Source organism: Symsagittifera roscoffensis, chromosome 9, assembly GCF_963678635.1.
Source record: "Symsagittifera roscoffensis chromosome 9, txSymRosc1.1, whole genome shotgun sequence".
NCBI classification, from domain to species: domain Eukaryota; kingdom Metazoa; phylum Xenacoelomorpha; order Acoela; family Convolutidae; genus Symsagittifera; species Symsagittifera roscoffensis.
In genome coordinates this window covers 2,264,470-2,283,835 of record NC_087070.1, presented here as the reverse complement: position 1 = coordinate 2,283,835, position 19,366 = coordinate 2,264,470, and the positions used below count along the sequence as shown (strand labels likewise).

General features: G+C 38.0%; 1 protein-coding gene across 1 annotated transcript in view; it reads right to left on the bottom strand.

The window, feature by feature from the left end:
* Positions 1-14,514, bottom strand: part of LOC134854430 (uncharacterized) — a 30,680-nt gene extending 16,166 nt beyond the window's left edge. The window contains exons 1-3 of the mRNA XM_063870677.1: positions 13,522-14,514; positions 12,400-12,963; positions 12,167-12,293 (exon numbers count right to left, since the gene is read on the bottom strand). Of these exons, the coding sequence (XP_063726747.1) occupies positions 12,167-12,293; positions 12,400-12,963; positions 13,522-14,410 (1,580 nt within the window). The 5' untranslated portion in view covers positions 14,411-14,514. The remainder of the gene's footprint in view (positions 1-12,166; positions 12,294-12,399; positions 12,964-13,521) is intronic.
* Between the last annotated feature and the right edge of the window lie 4,852 nt (positions 14,515-19,366).

Below are 19,366 nucleotides of genomic sequence, written 5' to 3'. Positions count from 1 at the left end.
ATTTTTGCGTCAACAAAACCAATAGCAGCTTGTGAACTTTATATGCAATGCTTAATTATTTCGTGGACAAAAATTGGATTCGTTTTTCGTAAACACATTTGATCAACTTTGAGAAAGTTGTTTTTCCTCTGAGCGGTTGAAAGTTCTGTTCACAAAATGTGAACAGGTTAAAGAAGTGTTCAAAATTTGTCTCACAAAGAGAGAAAGAATATAAATCCTGGCTTGTGATTGGTCAATTTAAATCAAGTGCCCTAATTGACTAAGATTGGTGTCGATTAAAATATCCTCTTTATTAGGAAAAAAAATTATTTTTCCAAAAAGCACAAAATATTCTGTTGCCGTTTTTTCTATCAAAAAAAGTGTCCAAGAAACAATGTCACAGTTAGCTTAACACTTTGCATTACCGTTCTGTTTTTGTTAAACCTTTTTCTACACACTTCTCCATATAGCAACTGTTTTGACATTTTTTGAACAGATTTTTGATTGTGTAGAAAATTCTTCTGCCACCGCATAGTCAAGAAATATATCAAACAAAATATTAACACTTCGAAGACAATTTAAAGCAACGAAAATTTTTTTTACCAAAAAGAAAAAATATAGAAATGATAACTTGTGATTGGTCTATTTAAACCCTATTCACTGGCAGTTTGTTGGTCGATGTGTTTATATTTGTTTTTTTTTTGTGGAGAATAACATAGCTATCTTCTTTCCTTTTCCAGTAAAAAAATATTGGCGTTTGCTTTAAGAATTGCACAAAACTATTTACATTTTGCGAAGGCTACTGTAGCACATTGCAAGCTTGTTCATGAACAAGTTCAAATAGCACTTGCTTTTACAGTTTGTGAACAAACTTATGCAACGAATAAATGTTTTTTCTTTCCTTGCATTGTTGAAACTAATTTCTCAAACTTGACTGTTATTACTTGCATCTTCGGACAAACAAACTCTTTCATCATTCCAAACAGCATTAGGAGAGAGAGCCCTTGAGTCTTTAATGGCATTAATGTTCAAATCTTATAGGAGGCGTTACGTATCCCTAAAATGAGAGAAACAGTAACAAAAGGATTTTTGTTTTCAACTATCAGAACAAATGGTCTAGAACATACAAACTCTTCTTGAAAATTATTAAACTTTTAAAAACTTGATTTAAAGCATACACAGTTTGAACGAAGGAGTTAATAATTGTCGGGGCGCTGAAACAGGGACGCAAATAAAACTGGTATGAAAAGGAAAGACGAATCTGGAACAATAAACCAAAAATTGCAAGAATTTCAAACAGTAATTCTTACAATTTGAAGTTGAGTTGATCTCAGGGCAAACTTTACATACGTTTAGCTCTGGAGAATTAATTGTATCCGGTTGACATAGAGCAATATCCTTAAGGACTTGTCATTTGCGAATTCAAAGAATCACAATATGAATAAAAAAAAACATAAAAACCCTTGCTGTGAAGTTCTTAGCTCTTTGACTCGCGACAAATGATCTCCACAGACAAAATGACAATTCGTCGATCGGCAGACTTCTTCATGTGCGATTGCCATTTAGTTCATTTTGAAGATTGTGACAATGATATTTTATAAAGTTTTATTCATAACAAATTGGCTGACAGTTACAGATTTTGGTAACTTAATTCAGTTCAAGGGTGTTGGGAGAGTTTTTCTAACTCTCTTTTTTGAAAAAGTCTGCTGTCTATTTTTTAAGCTTAAAATACCTCGAGTGTTTGATTCTTAGGACAAAATTCAGATGAGAAACGGATTCCCAGCAAGGAAAAGCATGAACGAAAATTAACGATTAGTCGAAAAACATTTAAAAAAACAGCGGTAACAGGCGAGACTGGAATACGAATCAAAGAGTCTGAGATTCTCAGCAGTGGAAGAATTGAAACAATCGAACGCGGACTCTTCATGACATCTTGAGCGTACCAATGGGCGTTTTACCTGTTTTGACATCAAAACTTTGGTTACATTGTGTATGTGTACCTGAAACTAATCAAGATGGACTCAACAGGATATTGGTTATGTGTCAATCAAAAGATTCTTAGCCAATGACGGCTTTCTCGGCAATGAGTTTTCGGCAATGACGGCTTTCTATGGGACACTCCATTTAGACTTTTTAGGGCACGCGGACTTGGAGCAGCGAGGACAATTCGAGAGCACGCTAGTCGCTAGCATCTTCTCAATCGTCAAGACTTTTGGAGTACAAAGAGGCGGTGACAGTCCAGATCATAAGAAAAAGAGGTCGACCCAGAGGCAGGGGTAGACAAGTTGGATGCTTTCACTCAGTCTCGGGAAAATAAAGTTTTCCCAGTAGTTGACATATGGCGCAGCTGACCGGTTGAACGATTTTGTTCGGCTGACCTATTTTTCTTCTCAAATGGATTGTCCATTGTGAGCCTCTTACTTTAGTGATAAAAGGAACAACGAGCAAGGTTTGATAGAAGTCAGGCCGGTTGACCTGTATCTGATGGCGTGGAGGTCAAGGAAAGTTCTTATCGAACTGACAGCGAAGAGGAGGGCGGTCACACATAGGTGGTAGTTGTTGATGTCACGGACAGGCTGCACCAAATATTGTGAGTTAATCATTAAAAAAAGTTTCCCATTTTTGATGAACAATTTCTGGTGTAATCCTTTTTGGTGCATTTTGGAAAGTGTGTTCTAGTCTTGTCCCACACCTGCAGCAGAAACAATCAGCTGTTTGAGATAGAAATATGACCAAGGCAGTTTTCAAACAAAGGGTTATCGTTTCTCTCGAAAGAGGCAATAACCTTTTGTAGTCTTCCAATGGCAGCTTTCATCAACTGTCTGATAGTTGACAGAAAAATATTGAGTAAAAACACTTTTATGCAAAACTCACTGAAATAAAGGTAGAGAATCTAGTGATCAGCAGAATTTTTTCAATTTTCTTATTTCCAAAAAGTTAACTTGTACTTTGGTAATTAGGTCTGTTAGTTATAGATTACAACAATTGTTTAAGTCTATAGTAAACGCTTCAGAGGAGAAACCAATTCTCAGCAACAAACTAAAGTTAGCAATTGGTCATAATACACTTTAAAACAACAACGATAACAGGCGACATTGGAATACGAATCAAATAGCATGAGAATTTCAGCCATGAACAATTTGAAAAATCAAATGGGGACGCTTCATGGTATGTAGTGTATATCTCTACGTATGGTTGTATTGTGTTTGTCTACATTCAAGAAGACACAACTTGAGATTGGTTGCGAGTCAATCAAATGAGCCTTGCAATTTTGACAATGTCGGCTTTAACTGGTTAAGTCCATCAGGCATCGTAAGGGCCCGCGGACACGGAGCTGCGAGAAACAATCGGACGCACGCTAGCGGCTAGCAACTCTGATTAACCAGCAATCTTCCAGATTTCTGGTTTACAATTCGGCGGCATCACTTCGAAACAAAACAAATATGAACAAGGTTTCGTTTGACGTACAAGGACGTCAAACGTTAACGAAAAAGGACCCGTTTGACGTCCTAAGTATTCGACGCCCTGACTGAACTGTAGATGCTGAACAACCGCCGAACTGATTGTGAGATGTTCAAGATGATAACGGTTTCTTTTCGCATGAGATACATCTCAGTCGATGTACACTAACGACCTATTACACATTCTCAATTTAAACATCAAGTGATATTTTCTCATGTATGTTTCGATGTTTTGTGTCTGACATCTAAACCGCCAAAGAAGTTAAGTTTAACAAAATACCACTAAGGCCAATCTCACTGATGCATAAAACAACTCTAAAAATAATGGATGTAATGCTTTCATGCATTTAGGAAAAGGAAAAGGTCGTATTTTATCCTCAGCAATGCGCCACTGCTGGTACTGGTTTTTCCTACAAATCGCCGGAGTTTTATGTAGTTTCTAAAAAGCCACCCATCAAGCTGTTAGTAGATACTAAGATGCGACCTTTTCGACTTTGGAATCACAGGTAGACAAACCTAAAGGATAAAGTATTTTTGTCGTTGCTGATAAAAGAACTGCAATTAAACTTGGAAAATTTTTATTTAGTGTAAGGGTTGTTCTTTATGACCCAGCTTAAGTTTTACTAACCATATATTCTTTCAATATCATTTAGTGCTAAGAAACTTCAATTGATTACTTAATTCCACCAAATGTTTGTGTTTGGGTGTCAGCAGTACCTGTTTAATTATTTTATCTGTATCTCTCCCCACAATGGGGCGGTTAAAGATATTGTTGGAAAAAACCCGCACTGTTCTGACCTTCTCATTTTTACGCATCAAAATCTGCACTCTTGCAACAAATTGATACGATGACGATAATTGCCCAACTGCTGCACTTACAATTGGACAAGAACGCAGCTTGGAAGCACTTTGTGGAGCTCGAAAACGAAAATCAATTTTGTCCAAAGCACCAATCAGCCCTTGCAAGCTGTCACACAAAAACAAATAAAAACATTTAAAAAATTCAACAAAAAATTGCACGGCAATCTCTGGAGCATAATGGACCTTTGATTACCTTGAAAAACTGTCAAATGTCGGTTTGCTCAAAATAAACTATATTCTGTGAATTAACTAAAGCTTATGACTCTTGTCTTACTGTGTTTCAACGGTGGTCAACAAAAACATATAGATTTGTTGTATGCTCAGGATACAGTAGGAAATGTGAATTTAATAATAACAATAAAAAACCTATTTAGACTTGCGTGTACTGTTCTGCTTTTCATAAAAATATTTCAACAACTCAGCTTAAATGATAATGCCAAGCCAGCAAATGCATATTGTGCAGACAAGCTGAATTTAGAAATGGAAGCGGTCAATTTGATTCGTATCATTTTGATTCGCGCCTTAAACACCAGTCAGCCTCTAAAAGCATTTTTATTTCCAAAACAAAAATTGTGTGATCGAGAGGTTGTTTTTAAGAGTTTTTGATTGCTTATCCTATTTCTCTTTATATTTTTTTGGTGATCATGAACGTGTGAAAGAGTGCGAATAGCTTGAAAACTTGGAAGCGGACTCGATTTTGCCTATTCTTGAATGGTTATATAAAAAAAAACATGGCATTCCAAAGGTTGTTTCAATGGACAATCAAGATATTTCTACTACGATGTCGAATATTAGAGGTTTATTGACTTCTTTTTCTTCGTTCCTGTTGCCCTTCGTAAACAATCAAAAAATTTCGCGCTTACTGACATAAGAAAGTAATTTTTTTTTCAGTACCTAGCTTTCAGATTGTCAATTGATCAAGAAAAAATAAATTCAGGTAAAAGTCAACAGACTGCCATTTTCGACAGAACTTTTGGCCACAGTTTTCCTGGTAATCCGAAGACTGCGATCGTTTTAATCAATTGTCATCCACAATAGAAGCAAAGTTTGCCCAGGAAGCGCATCATGTTGTTTTTACCAAGCATCACGGGTAAAAGGGCAATTTACCTCTGAATGCTTTTGGGGTAGCCATCATGAAAAACAACCAACTGTTAAGAATTTTCTAAGTGGCACGATCAAAAGCGACATAATTATCAGCAGTTTAAAAAAATATGTATATTTTTCAAGGATTTCATAGAATACTGTCACTCAGACGTGGAGTTATTAACTAAACATGTTGTTTGGTTTCAAAGTTTGAACAAATCAATCGGCAACGGAGTTTAACCATTCAAAAAAGCGTTTACTGCTGCGTTTACATGCGTTTACTTTCACAGGCAGCTTTTTATACCTATGAAAACAATTCTAATATATCCGAATAATGGTTGTCGATCTCGGGAGGCTACATATTTTACTGCTTTACAATGATTGACCTATAGTGAAAGCCAGTAAAGTTTAAAAAAAAATTTTTTGTCAGGTATAAAATTTATAATTTGAGAGCAGCGAAATGTTTCGTGCAAAGTTGATGATTAGTTCTAAAATTTTCTGATCATGGAGACTAACCATCAAGTCTTAATTCCATTCAAAGATTAAAAAAACTACTCATCAAGCAAGTATCTATGGTTTTTCTGTTCGCTATTATCGCCAAAATGGACCAAAACTTTATCCAATTTATAATTCTTTCAAGAAAAACAAAAATTAACGAAGAAAGATTTGTGGCTGTTTAAAATAAAAATAGCTCAATTTTTTTATACCGAAATAGATCAATGAGGAAGCCGTGTGAAAACAAACGAAGACGAGTTCATCGTTGAGATATGTGAAAAAGAAATGCGAGTGTGGTATCGGGTCTTAGTAACAGAATTAATTACTAGAAACGAAAACAACACAGTGTTTTTTAGGAAACTACTGTGACTGGTGAATTAAAATTACCACTGTTAAATGACTATCGATATGTATATGTAGTGGATGTGAGTACCTGGAACTGTGAAAATAGAAGCAGCTTCCTCTTCAAAAAAAAACAAAAACATTTTTTGAAGATTGAAACTAAAGCGATCGGCTGGCCGAAATTTTGCGGTTGCCCGCCTGAGAAGTTGTGTCACCATAAGACGATTTACCTCTTTTTTCAATCTTTGAAGATATCTAGTTCGATCTTGACTAAATTGATTACAATGAAGGTCTTCGTATAATTTCGAAAGTCTTCAAGAACTTCTAAAAATAACTCGGAATGCTACAAAAAAAATTGCCAAAAACTCGTTATACAAATAGTTACAATGATTTTATTGATTCTCTTACTTCGATCAACACAAAAGTGCTAGCAGCAATATGTGTGGGGTATGACATGATGTGTCTGCATTATGAAAAAATCTATGGAGTTGCTGATTCTGCCCAGAAGTGTAATATATATTGGCCGGATTTACAAAAGTTCTTGCAAGCACAATTCTCCTTGGGTAAACGCAGCAATTGAAAACGACGACACTAATAGATACTACATTAGGTCATTGATGAAATAGAGGACACAGAACAGAGGCATCCGATTAGGACACGTCAGAAGACACACCGAAAGCATTGACATTTTGAAACTTTACAGTGAGAGAACTAAACTGTTTTGTTCGACTGGCCTTCACATGCGAAGCATAACTGAATATAACTTAAGAAAAGTCAAAATTATATCGAGTTATTGAGAAAAAAAAATTTTGTAAAGCTTTGAAGAAACAAAAAGTCTAGGTCCATTCGATGTTCAATTTGCACAAGAAGGTTAAAAATCTCATTTTGCAAAAAAGCAACATGCAATAAACGTGTTGTTCGTCTAGAATCGGCAAGAGTTATTCCACTAGGATACCGCTCACGCTATTTTTTTCGGAATTTTTTTTTGGAATTCCAGCACAAAAAAAATAATGAAGGCAATCCATTTGCTCGAAACATTGCTTTAAAAATTAACAAACAAGGCTGTTTTTATATCCAAATTGGGTGGTTTTGCTGTAGAGAATCTAATCTTGATGTGAATCAATCTTTTTGCGAAATCTCATGCGAACAAGACTAACTGTACTCATTAGAAAACATAAGGTTTTTCTAACAATCATACTACTGATTGAAACATCTGCAGTTTCATGCTATACTATAGAAATCTATCGACTTCGTTGGAAGAAAAACTACCCGAAAACAGTCTAATGATGCAGCGGCAGCATTCGAGCAAGAGTAACAGAAAAAACTGAAACAGCAGTCGGAATTTGTGTAGTTTTGTTTTGGGAGAAGCAAAGACAGGTGAAGACGCACACGGCAATCAAAATCAAAATCTGGGGGAGAAGAGCCCACCAATGAAGAAAAGTCGAACCTCCTCTCATCATGAAATCACCCAAAAAGTAGCAGACCATGGAAGAAAATACAGGCAAAAACCCGCAAGCAGAGGCGCTATGCGAAAGCACTGACAAGGGAGAATGGTTGCCACGAAGTGCAGAAGCATTCAGCACCATGGAAGTGCTCGGTGTTCGAGGTCAATAGATCTTGGAAAGAGATATCTGTTAAAAGGAATGGGAACAAAAAGTAAATCCATGAAAATGCATGTCGGTCGACATAGTAGACCTATGGGACACCTTTCAGAGCAATGCGCTGTAGGAGGATGAGAGTGTCAACCAAGGAATTTCGTCCTGATGAAACAGCAAAACTGAAGAAGTGACAAATTTAGAAAAAAGCGACTGCTCAAAAATTGAAATAAGACAAAAAAATGGAAGGAATGGGCAAAACGGATGGGAAAAAGGAAGAACCCGACAACCTGAGCGCGAGTGGCATTAACAACTGGAGCAGATTCTGCGAAGTTCTACGGATGGTTGCCAAAAGCTCAGCTGAGGTAATTCAGTTTACTGAATACAAGAAACAACCAAGGGATTCAACGGGATCAAAGTTTATGACTAATATGGCGTGCTGATGCACGAGGGAAAAAGGCTTGTTGCTCTGTGACGGTTGATTGGAGTGCGGAAGGAGAAACACGGCAGGGAAGGTCAACGTGGTGAGATTTGTTGCAGCGTACCCACCAGTGTGCAAAACACATACTCGGGATTTCACTGAGTAAAGGGAGAAACTGGCAGAAATTATGTTGCCAAACAATCTACTGGTAAATGGCGGAGATTCCAACTCCACTGTCGGTACAAAAATGCCACGAGCAGAGATGAGGTGGCCGGCTAGTTTGAAATGGGCAGAGTGCTTATTGCAGGTAGAGACATGATAGAGTAAGGCTGTGCACACTGCTCACTTGGATAAGCTCGTTCTCAGCCAGAACAACGGAGATACATTGAAGAACCCGAAGTTGAAACTTTGGCACGAGACAGACGGCTCTCTGACTAAACAGAAAGAAAAAAGATGCGGGTTTAAGCATGTCCGTTTAGTAGGGGCCGACAACGTGAGAGATCACACTGTGGCAAAAGATACTAAAGAACAGCCTCGAAAAATATCAACATACAACTCCAAAATTTCGTAATTGAATGAAATAATGGGAACAATGGAGAGACCTCAACACCAGGAGAAAAACCAGGTACCTATCAAGAAGCAATCATGGAGACTCGACACTTGGACCGAAGCAATAAAACAGTGCATGGAAGCTGAGGTTTAGATATGTGGGCAAAAAGCCATAAAAAATCAAATGCATGCATGAACTCCAAAAGCGGATCTCTCAAGTATTTGGAGACAAAAAAAAGTAGAAAGGCCCGAGGGATGACACAAAGGGCTATACAGGTGTGTGCCTGTTTGAAATGGCCAAAAGGTCGATTGCACGAGTCTGGAGACGAGGCTGCGAGAGTGGACCAAACCCAAAGAAACAACGGATGAAAAAGAAATCGGGTTCAGGGAAGCCGATCCATCACCGACTAGACGCATCAAAAAAGAGGAAAAATTGCGCCGGGTCTACGAATACATTGCGGGATGAGAATTAGGTCAACCGAGGGCTATACTTCTAAAAATAAAATGCCTGCCCCCAAACAAAAGAATTTTTTGATATGGACTGCTGAGCCAACTAGGTTTACCGGAACATGTTCTAATTCAAAGGCCCACATAAAGGAAGACACTTTAGAGTAAAAGGTCGAAGGTCGACAAGGCCTCATCAATAGCTGGCCACCCGCAAGGGAAGTGAGAGAAGGCTGTGCAAGATCGCCTATCCTCTTCAATGTGTACCACTTGCAGTAAATGAGGAGGTAAAACCGAAAGGCCAGTAAACTTGCCGCTCAGGAGAGAGGCCTGGAAAGCGGTTATAACTGGGATTTGACACTAGGGAGCAGCATCCCTCCCAAAGACTTTGGATGAGCATTCCGAAGCTTCAATTTAGAGGACTCCTTGGTCGCCGATGACTCCGCCCTCATTGAGAGAGCCAAATAAAATGACAGCGGAAAAGAAAGCTTCAAAGAAACGATGATGCCATGAAGGGAAGGTAGAGTTCATTTCCTTCGCAGCAACTAGCGTTCAAAGTACACTAATGCGTGAACAGGAATTAACAAGCATTAGGACCAATGCCAGAAGGTCAAATGAGGATATTTAGCCTGGAGCATGGTGAAATATAAGCTCTAGAAATCAAGCCTCTCAAAGCGGACTCAAGCACTCATAGTTCATACAGTAGTCGAACCGACCATGCTGTTCGACTGCGTTTTGAGACTCTGGCCGCCAACGACATTAGTAAGCTCCAGATTGTCGCAGACCGAGCATATAATTACGTATGGAACTCTGGAAACCCCCGCAATTGCTTCGGATGCAAGAGGAGAAAATTAACAGCGTTGAAATTCGGCAAAAACTTCAAATGGAATCAATGAGGATTAAGATTGAGATAAAAGGCCTGGAATGGCGGACAAAAAGATTATAAAGAAAGTAGCATTGGGATTTTGCGAAAGAAAAGAGACAGATGTAGAAGCGTCGTGTGGAAACACTATACTATAAGGGAGAAGACGGAAGATAGAAATATTTATCGAAAGGTACAAAGAAATGGAAAGGGGTGGCTAAGAAACGCACGAAATTCCTTTCCAGTTGGAAGGAGACGTGCAACTGGCATCTGGGAGAAGAGAAACCCAACATGTCCAAAAGGGAGAAGATAAAAGAAGAACACAAGTGAGGTTAGCCATGCTGATGAGAGGGCTGCTCTGCAGTCTGCTCTTTGAAGGGCAGCTGAACTAACCACCAGAGAATTTCACATCAAAAAGAGACGCTAGACTATCGCCCAGTGGGCACGGAACACATTCCCGGAGGAAGCGACATTAACTAATCACCACAAAATATGTAAAGGGGGACGCAGAGTACTTTGTCCAATCTGTAAGAAACACCTATCAGTGAAAAACAAAGCGAGACATGAAGGATCTTGCAAACAGAGAACTTCAACCAATGAACGACGCAACAGTAATCGGGAGGTATTTGAGAACGAGAGAAGAGGTACAATGCGACCGCACTGCCAAATCTTCGTTAGCATGAACGGGATATCGAGACCCCAAAAAGCTTGGCTATGGAAACGGCAATCAAAATCCCCTAATGGGACGTTACTGGAAACGATACCAAACGAAAAGTCGGCATGTTGCTGATGAAGCAGAACCAGTAACAAGCAACAACAGAAAACAGAAACCTTTTTCATGAAACACTTTAGCCAACAGAACGATGTCCTGGTGTTTCCCCACACTAACAACGAATTTTACTTGGAGAATCGCTCCACTATGAAACAGCCCTCAGCGCTTGTCTCGCTTCTTTAAGCGTCAACGGTAAAAGTGGTAGCATTAAGAATCGTCAAAACCATTATGTTGCGCTGGTAGACATGAAACCGATAATGGTTATTTCGATACGTCATGTGTATAGTTCAATTTTTTTCATAAATAAACATCTTTTTTAGTTTTTTGGTCAATGTGTAGCATGCTTGATCATTTTTTAGTTAAGTTATTTTTTAAGATTCAGTTCTTAGTTTCAAATTGCTTGCCAAATGAGGTTTTGAGCTCGTTGCTACAAGAAATAAATTCATTTCATCTTTTTTTTTGAAACGCTACACTTGAAGAAAATCATGGTTAACAGCGTGGGATGGTGGAACTAGGAGGTTGGGGACTAGGTGGATGCGTAGGTGAGAGGGGTGGGTGAAGATATAAGTGGTGATGAGATGTGAGGGTTAGCGTAGGTAGGGTGGGTAGGTGGGGGGAGGAGGTAGGTGTGCGGATGGGCGTAATTTTTTGGGCGTCAAACTTCAGAAAACCTGGGTTTAAACTGTAAGGGATACGGAGAAAAATCGAAAAGTTTTCAATCCTTTTTATTCCATTATAATGGGTTTTAAATGGATTAAAATTGATTAATTTCTCCTAAAAATAGTGAAATGCTATGGATTATAATCGATTGTGTGGTCCCACAGTATAATTTTAATCGATTATAATACCAACATTTTTGACCACAAAAATCGATTATAATCGATTATTATCCATGGAATCTCACTGCGGGGGGGGGGGGAGTGCTTGTTGAGTCCCTCCATCTAAATCAGCCTCTACCTATAAATTTTTATGAAAGAGTTTTCGAGAAACTCACTACCAAAAAAAATATGAAATCTTGCCTCAAAAGTATGAATTTTGCTTCAAAATGAGCGGTTTGAACGGTTTTTGAATGGTTTATCTAAAAAAAAACGCTCAAAAACCGCGCAAGATTTGAACGGTTTTTGAGCGGTTTTTCTAGATAAACCGCTCAAAACCCGCTCAAACCGCTCAAATCTTGCTTCAAATTAGGTGGAAAATCTCGACTCGGGCTAGAGAATAACTAGTTTGTCAATAATTTTTTTTAGAAAAAACAACGGCTCAACAAAAAAGGTTTTTGAACGAAGAGTTTTTTTAATAGACGAACCTTGGTATGAATCCAACTCGAATCGGACCAAAGCAACATCGGTATCGAACTCGTATATGATGCTAGTGTTCCCGGCCTCCAGACTTTCATCGGCATCATCTAGCGACTCGTATCCTATCTGGGATCCTGAAACAAGCAAAGAAAATCAGAATTCTTCTATGTCAGTACTTTAATATTTTTTAACAAAAGCAAAATGAATAATGAAGCAAATATTACATTTGTTGGAACATACCGTTGTACGAAAACTGGTTAATGACGAGAGTCGTGGATTCGTTGATGTTCGCATTTGGCCACGAGACATTGACTCGGGTGGCACTCAGATACTCGATCTGCAGCAAACCATCAACCAGCTCATCGTGGAAGGAGAGTGTAGCGTCTATCTTTCTCTCCACATTGTCTACGTCCATGCTTACCTGGACCACCTCGTTCGCGCCCCAAAACACCGGCACAGGTATGATCACTATGGTTCTGCTGTAGTCAAATGAGGCCTGGATTGTCTTGTTGAATGAGCTGCCAATCAACTTGACGTCGAGGGTGAAGTCGCTGTTGTGGAAGAAGCCCGTGCATTGAATGACCACCTCATCAACCGAGTTATCCCCACCTGAGTAGAGTGGAAGAGACGAAGGCATGAAGTAGGCTCCATGGCAAAAGGATACCAGGTGTGGGGGGATGAGAACAAAAGGCGCCTCGTATCCCTGGTTGAATTCAAAGATCCACAGTCCTGGAACTCCGACGTTGCTTGTAGTCTCCCACTTTTGGGCTTTTTTGGTTCCATCAAATGGCAGTTGTACGTTGCCTGAAAACAAACAAAACATCGTCAAATATCAAGATAACCTAATTTCAATCTATTTTCAATCTATGCAATTTTAATGCTGAGTTGATTAATTTGGTTGGCTATGTCAGCGACGCAAACTAACGAACTTCCAATTTTTGTCAAAATAACGTTATTTTGACCAAAATAAAAAATTCATGTGTCGACAAAATTTACCGACAAACAAACCGACAAAATTTACATAACAGCTATTTGTGTGCTGAATCCATAGAAGTTTTGGAAAAGTAATCCATCATGGAGTTTTTTAATTGGAATCCAATTGGAAATTGATTAAAGACTTATCCCTGGAATCTAGTGACCTACAGAAACCAAATTGTGAGCCTACCCAGTGCACAGTTCGGCCTCGTAATGCTTTTTTTAACCTAAATCAATTTTGAATACCTTTTTATAGAAATCATGCAAACTTGATGGCACTTTTAAGTTTGAGCTCAAGATAAAATGAAGAAATAGAAGCTATTGTGGAAATATAAATTTTCTATTGTGTAGAAGTATGATTGGGATTTATGGTACTTATTTTCTAACCACTGTCAAGAGCGAACGAAGCTTCTGCGCTAGAACCATCTTCGACCATATAGTTCACATCCCGGTATTGAGTCATCATGTAGCATTTGTTGTCAGTGACGTGGACTGTCTGATTGGTTGTGTTTTGTGCTTGGTCACAAGCGATGACGACTTGAGCGCTGATTTGATAATTCAGCAGGAAAGAGTAGTCTTTGACTTTGTAGAAAGTCATCACAGCGCCATAGTCAGCTGAGAAGTCCTGGCCGATACGGGAGTTGATGATGTCCAAGTCATGTTGGCTGGAAATGTTACGAACAAAGATATTGTCAACCAGGTTAACGTATTTGGTGTCCGCCCCTCCTAGAACGGTAGTCCACTGGTCGTCAAAGTAGATGTCCACATTTTTTCGCAGGAAGCTGATGTAATCCCACTCGTGTGCTTTTTCGTATGTGAAGATGATGGCATGTTTTCCAGTGACGTAGTCGGAAAAATCCGCTTCATAGGCGTCGGAAGTACTGTCGTACTGCAAGTACCATTCGCATATGTTATCGTCGTCATCGACTGAGGGCATGCACATTCTGTCCAGTATGGTGTCTTCAGTGTCTCCGTCAATATCCGCAATTTCGATGTTGTGTGTATCACCCGCGTCATCAACAAGGTCAATGTACACATTCGGGCAAGCTTTGACTCCAACGATAGTGTAGTTGTCATAGCGCAAGGGTCCTTCAAGTCCCATTAGATCACTAGTACACCCATCTGCTTTGTCCTGAAACTTGTCCCCGACGTCTGGTCCAAATTCCAAGTCAAACGGTTCCTCCAAACTCCATCCGCCCCCAAATGTCGTCCAAAGTACGAAGACTAGCAATCCCATCTTATGGACCACGAACCAGTCCATACAATTGACATTCATAACTGATGTCCTTTGAATTATTGTAGTTTCAGAACTAACTTTTTAAATCAGTTTTAACAAACTGACAATTCAAGACAAAAATGAATACTGAATAGTTTTTCAAATCGAAACGGCACAGCTGATAGTGACCAATCATATTGGCCTCATTCAAACAGCTGCGCTTTAACTGGTCAGATATTCTTGTTTGTAATTCTTAATGCTCTAAATTGAAAAAAGATTTTTTGATTCAAATCATAATATTTTAAAAAACATTGGGTGCAATGATACGTGAGCCGATTTGAATGGAATACCCACAAAAGCGGACACGCAAAAACTTGTTCTATAGAGCGTAGAAAGGGACCCGACTCTGAATTCACTGCTAGTCATTAAACAAGTCTTTGATTTACAGAGAAAATAAAAAACCGACGAAAAAAAAGTTTTTTAAAATTTTGGTAAAAACCTATTTTAAACAAAATTTTTGGTCGTTTGATGAAAGTTTTCGTTTAATTAAATTTTGATTAAGTTTATGAAAACTTTGGTTGAGTTTCATGTAAAACTTTAGTTGAAATTCTGAAATTTTCGATTTAGTTTCATCAGGGGCGGATCTAGGATTTTATCGAGGGGGGGGATTTTTAAAATTTTTCGAAAATGTTGTCGACCTTTTTTTTTAATTAGGTCAACTAAATTGGTTTTCTGAGCTCTCCCAAATTACTAAAAAGACCTTGCTTTGGCCAAATTTTGTGCGCCGCAGGCAAAATATTGAAAAAAAGGCCGAAAAAGCGCTCTTAGGCAATTTTTAAAAATTTTTGACCAAAAAAATCGCGTTTTTTCGGCGCACGGTCCCCCCTTAACATTAGTATATATTGGCGCCAAAGGCGCCTTTAGAAAAATTTAGGGATCCCTCAGCCAAAAATGGATATCACAAAATAGTTCAAAAGGGGGACCCTTTGGGTCGGCAGAGGGTCGAATCCCTGAAGCGGGGAGAGGAAGAGTCCGCCTCGCCCCTCCTAAATCCGCCCCTGAATTTCATGAAGTTTTTGGTTTCCATTCATGAAAAATTTGGTTTGGTTTCATGAAACGCAGATTGTCGTAACGCTACTCAATTTTCTTTAATATAACAAAAATAAAGTTGCGTGGGCAGCAAATTGCTGACGAGGGCATATAAAAAGTTCCGTCGACCTTTTTGTGTACCTTTCTGTTTATCACGCTGTCAAATTTTCGGCCGGATAGTTTCAACCAACTCCTTAGTCTATACATCTCAATACATCCTCAATTACTGGCAAAAGAGGGTTAAAGTGGAGAGCGGGAGGGGGAGGGGAGAGGGGAGGTTGAGAAAAAAGAGCCTAAATCTCCACTCAATCTCCACTCAGCGTTAGGATTCGGCTGCTTTTATGAATTGTGGTCTGCGCAAATTGTGGTCTGTTACGAACAATTGTGCCCAATCGAAACTCTCACAATCTATCACATACTACGACCCCTTCTTTACTACTGTGTTCCGACATCCAGTTTGACCCCCCCCCCCCCCCCCACCGTCACAATGGGACAGAGACAGATGGAGGATATTCGCGAGAAGGGGACGGGAGTATGGGTAGTTGTATAAAAAAGAACGAAAAGTTCCTTGATAGTTTTTGATTGTTATCTAAATAATAATAATAACCAAAATGATTTTCTGATCTGTTCCTATAGTGTAAAAAGGCCGGAGTCTGGCAAAATTTTGATACTAAACCTATCCAAAATGCCATTTTGGGCACATTTTCAAACAATTGGATTGTAAATTTTCATCTTTTGGCGCTCGTTCTCCTTTTAAATTACAATAAGCGCCAGGGGGGAGGAGAAGAGAGGCGGGAGGGGGGAGGGGGGAGAGGTATTGAATGATGCTTATTTTCTTTTTTCTCTTCGCTAAACCCGCTGCTGATATTGGGTCCCTCTTCATCGTTTGTAATCAACTCGCTTGCTTTGTTTTATAACCAGACCATCGGCCTCGTTTTTTATTGAATCAAACATTTAAAAAATCTACAGGAAACGTGTGATGCTTTTCCATTTTTTTGGAAAAGTCTGTTTTTGTAAACAGGAACACAAAAAAAACAAAACTGCCCGTATCAGAGAAAAGCGTTGAATGTTCCGACTACTTTTTAAGGTCTATGAAGCAGTAGTAACATGAAAAAATTAAATGTAATAAAATAAAATTAAAAAAAGTTTGAAATAAATTGAAATTTTTTGTGAAAATCATCCCCCCAACACGCCATATAAAGTATAAAGTGATAGATTTTGCTCCTAGATATCAATTATCGTAAATAAGCTTCGTTTAATCAATTTGGAACGACTTCTAAGACGGATTAAATCTCCGCTTACGCGTTAATAGCGCGAAATATATCGCGCGTTAATTGTCCCTAATTGACCAAAATGGCAATCTTTAAACCCTCATAATTTTACGAAAAATGATCACAGGTGAAATATCTTTTCAAATTTGAGGTCAGGACAACAATATTTTTTGAATGATATAAAAAATTCCGTCAAAAATGGTTAGTTAAAAAGTCGAAATTGGTCTGAAGAAAAAAACCCACCTAGAGCACAAATATTCCGTTACTTTCGTTAAGAAAGTCGGAACAACACGCCATTTAAATCGCTAGATTTGGGGAAAGTTGAAGCTTTAATTTAGTTCTAATTTTTTTTCGGTCACCAACAAATACTTTCGTGTTCGCAAAGCTAGCAATTGAACTTTGGTTATATAATTGGTCTTATAATTAAGAGACATGTCTTCTAGCATACCAACGCAAGCTGATTTGAGATGCTTTCATGCAAGTTCATTGGTACAAAAGACAGTCTTAATTAAATGCGCTCTTTTGTTTTCATGACTTATTTGAGCGTAAAGTCGAACAATTTGTACGTCCAATTTACCATCTCAAGCTGAGTAACTAAGAGTTTAAAATACAAAATGGACCAATGTTGTACTTTTGAAGTACTTCTGATTTAATGAGGTTACTTCTTTTTGTTTTTGCTTATTGTTCGACTTTTCTTTCATTTATTTTCATCATGTTTGTCAGCTTGTACGGGGCAGTATAACAGTGCCGAAGTACAACAGTGCCGAAGTACAGCAGTGCCGAAGTACAACAGCTCCGAAAATCAAAATCTTGTTCAACACTGCCGAAAATTATTTTGAATACTTTGTTTTTACTCTACCCAAATCATTGACAAATAATTATATTGAAATCGGAATGGACAGAAGTTGAAAAGACAAAAAATGCCATTTTCATTGAAGCTGCTTGTCAATTATACAAAAATTACCCAAACGCGGCGTCATAAGTTTTTCTGAACAAACTATCAACTCAGCAAATTGTCAGATTTTTTTCTCGGTTTCGGTCCAAAACAAAACATAGTATTCACGCAAATTTGCCAACAGTTCGCCAAAACACTTCAAAATTCCCAAATATGATGAAATTTTTGAGAGACTGTTCAACGCATTTTCAGTTTCGGCACTGTTGTGATTCGGCACTGCTGAACGCCCCCTCTTGTTCGCATATATGTTTAATTAGGTCCAGAAAAGGCAAATTATCATAGCTGGAGCCTCAAGTCTTGATTTAAAGACGTTTCTTTTATGTTTTTCTCAAGCTTTTGATTTTTGTCAAATTATACGCTTTCATTGTTTTTCTAACATTTGGTAAAAAGATAACAAAGATGAAGCTTTGAAGAAAAGATTCATTTGATTAGCTGCAGAAAAGCTGCAGAAAATAATAATGACTTTTTGATATCTGTATATTGGTATTTTGGTTTTTTTAAAATCAATTAAAAAAAACAAGACTGCTTGTATTAGGGCAAAGCCCTGAGTGTTCCCACTGCCGTGTTAAGTCTATGGGGTAGTGTTCGCTTTAGAAAAAAATTAAAACTATCAAAAAACGATTCGACGTTTTTTTTCGGACTTTATTTTGCTAAACTCAACCCCCCACACGCCAAGTAAAGTACAAATTAATACATTTAACATATAACCAAGTACTTAATAGATCAAACAACACGCATGTTTCCAATTGGAACAATTTCTAAGACGTTATCAATCTGCGCCTACGCGTTAACATCTCAAAATATATCGCGCGATAATTATTCCAAACTAGCCAAATTGGCAACCTTAAAACCCCCATAACTTCATAAAAAAATTCACAGGTGAAATATATTTTTTTATTTTGATTTTAGAAGAACAGGACCTTTAATATCATTTAAAAGTTTACGTCAAATGTCAAAATGGCTTGTCAAAAATCGAAATTTGTAGGAGAAAAAAACCCACTCGAGCACAACTATTTTGTCACTTTCTTCGAAAGTCGGAACAGAAAGATTGAAAAAAAAATTAAGCATGAGCTCCTATTTTAATTATAGATTTCTTAGCCGACAATTTTTGAAGAAAATGACAGAAAATTTGTGACTGTGATGGTATGTTTCTCTCCAGACAAATTCCTACTTTTCAACTAGACTTGTTTGACGGAGTTGTTTTGCATCAGCCAAAAAATATTGTTGTCTTGAGCTCAAATTTAACAAGATAATCATGTGTGATTGTTTTTCGTAAAGTTAGGGGTTTTAAAGATTGCAAATTTGGTCAAATTGGGTTAATTAACGTGCGATATGTTTTGCGCTGTTAACACATCCGTCTTAGAAATCGGTGCAAATTGAACTGAGCCATGCTATTTCAACTATTTTGTAATATTTTGATAAATGCTGCATAAATCAGTTTAATTATATCAAAAGCTAACTTAATATAACGTATAGAGGATAATTTTCACAACGAAACACTGAAAAAAAAACAACGTTTTTTCGAAAGTTTATCATTTCTTTTAAACGGAACTTTCAAAGCTTCGCCCTGATACGAGCAATCCTGTTTATAGTCTGCTGCGTTTCCAACCCTTATGAGATCTAGGTTTCACTCTAATAACAAAAAACTTGATGACATGAAATTCTTTTTTGTGCGTAATCGTTTTGTAAAGGAGACTAGAG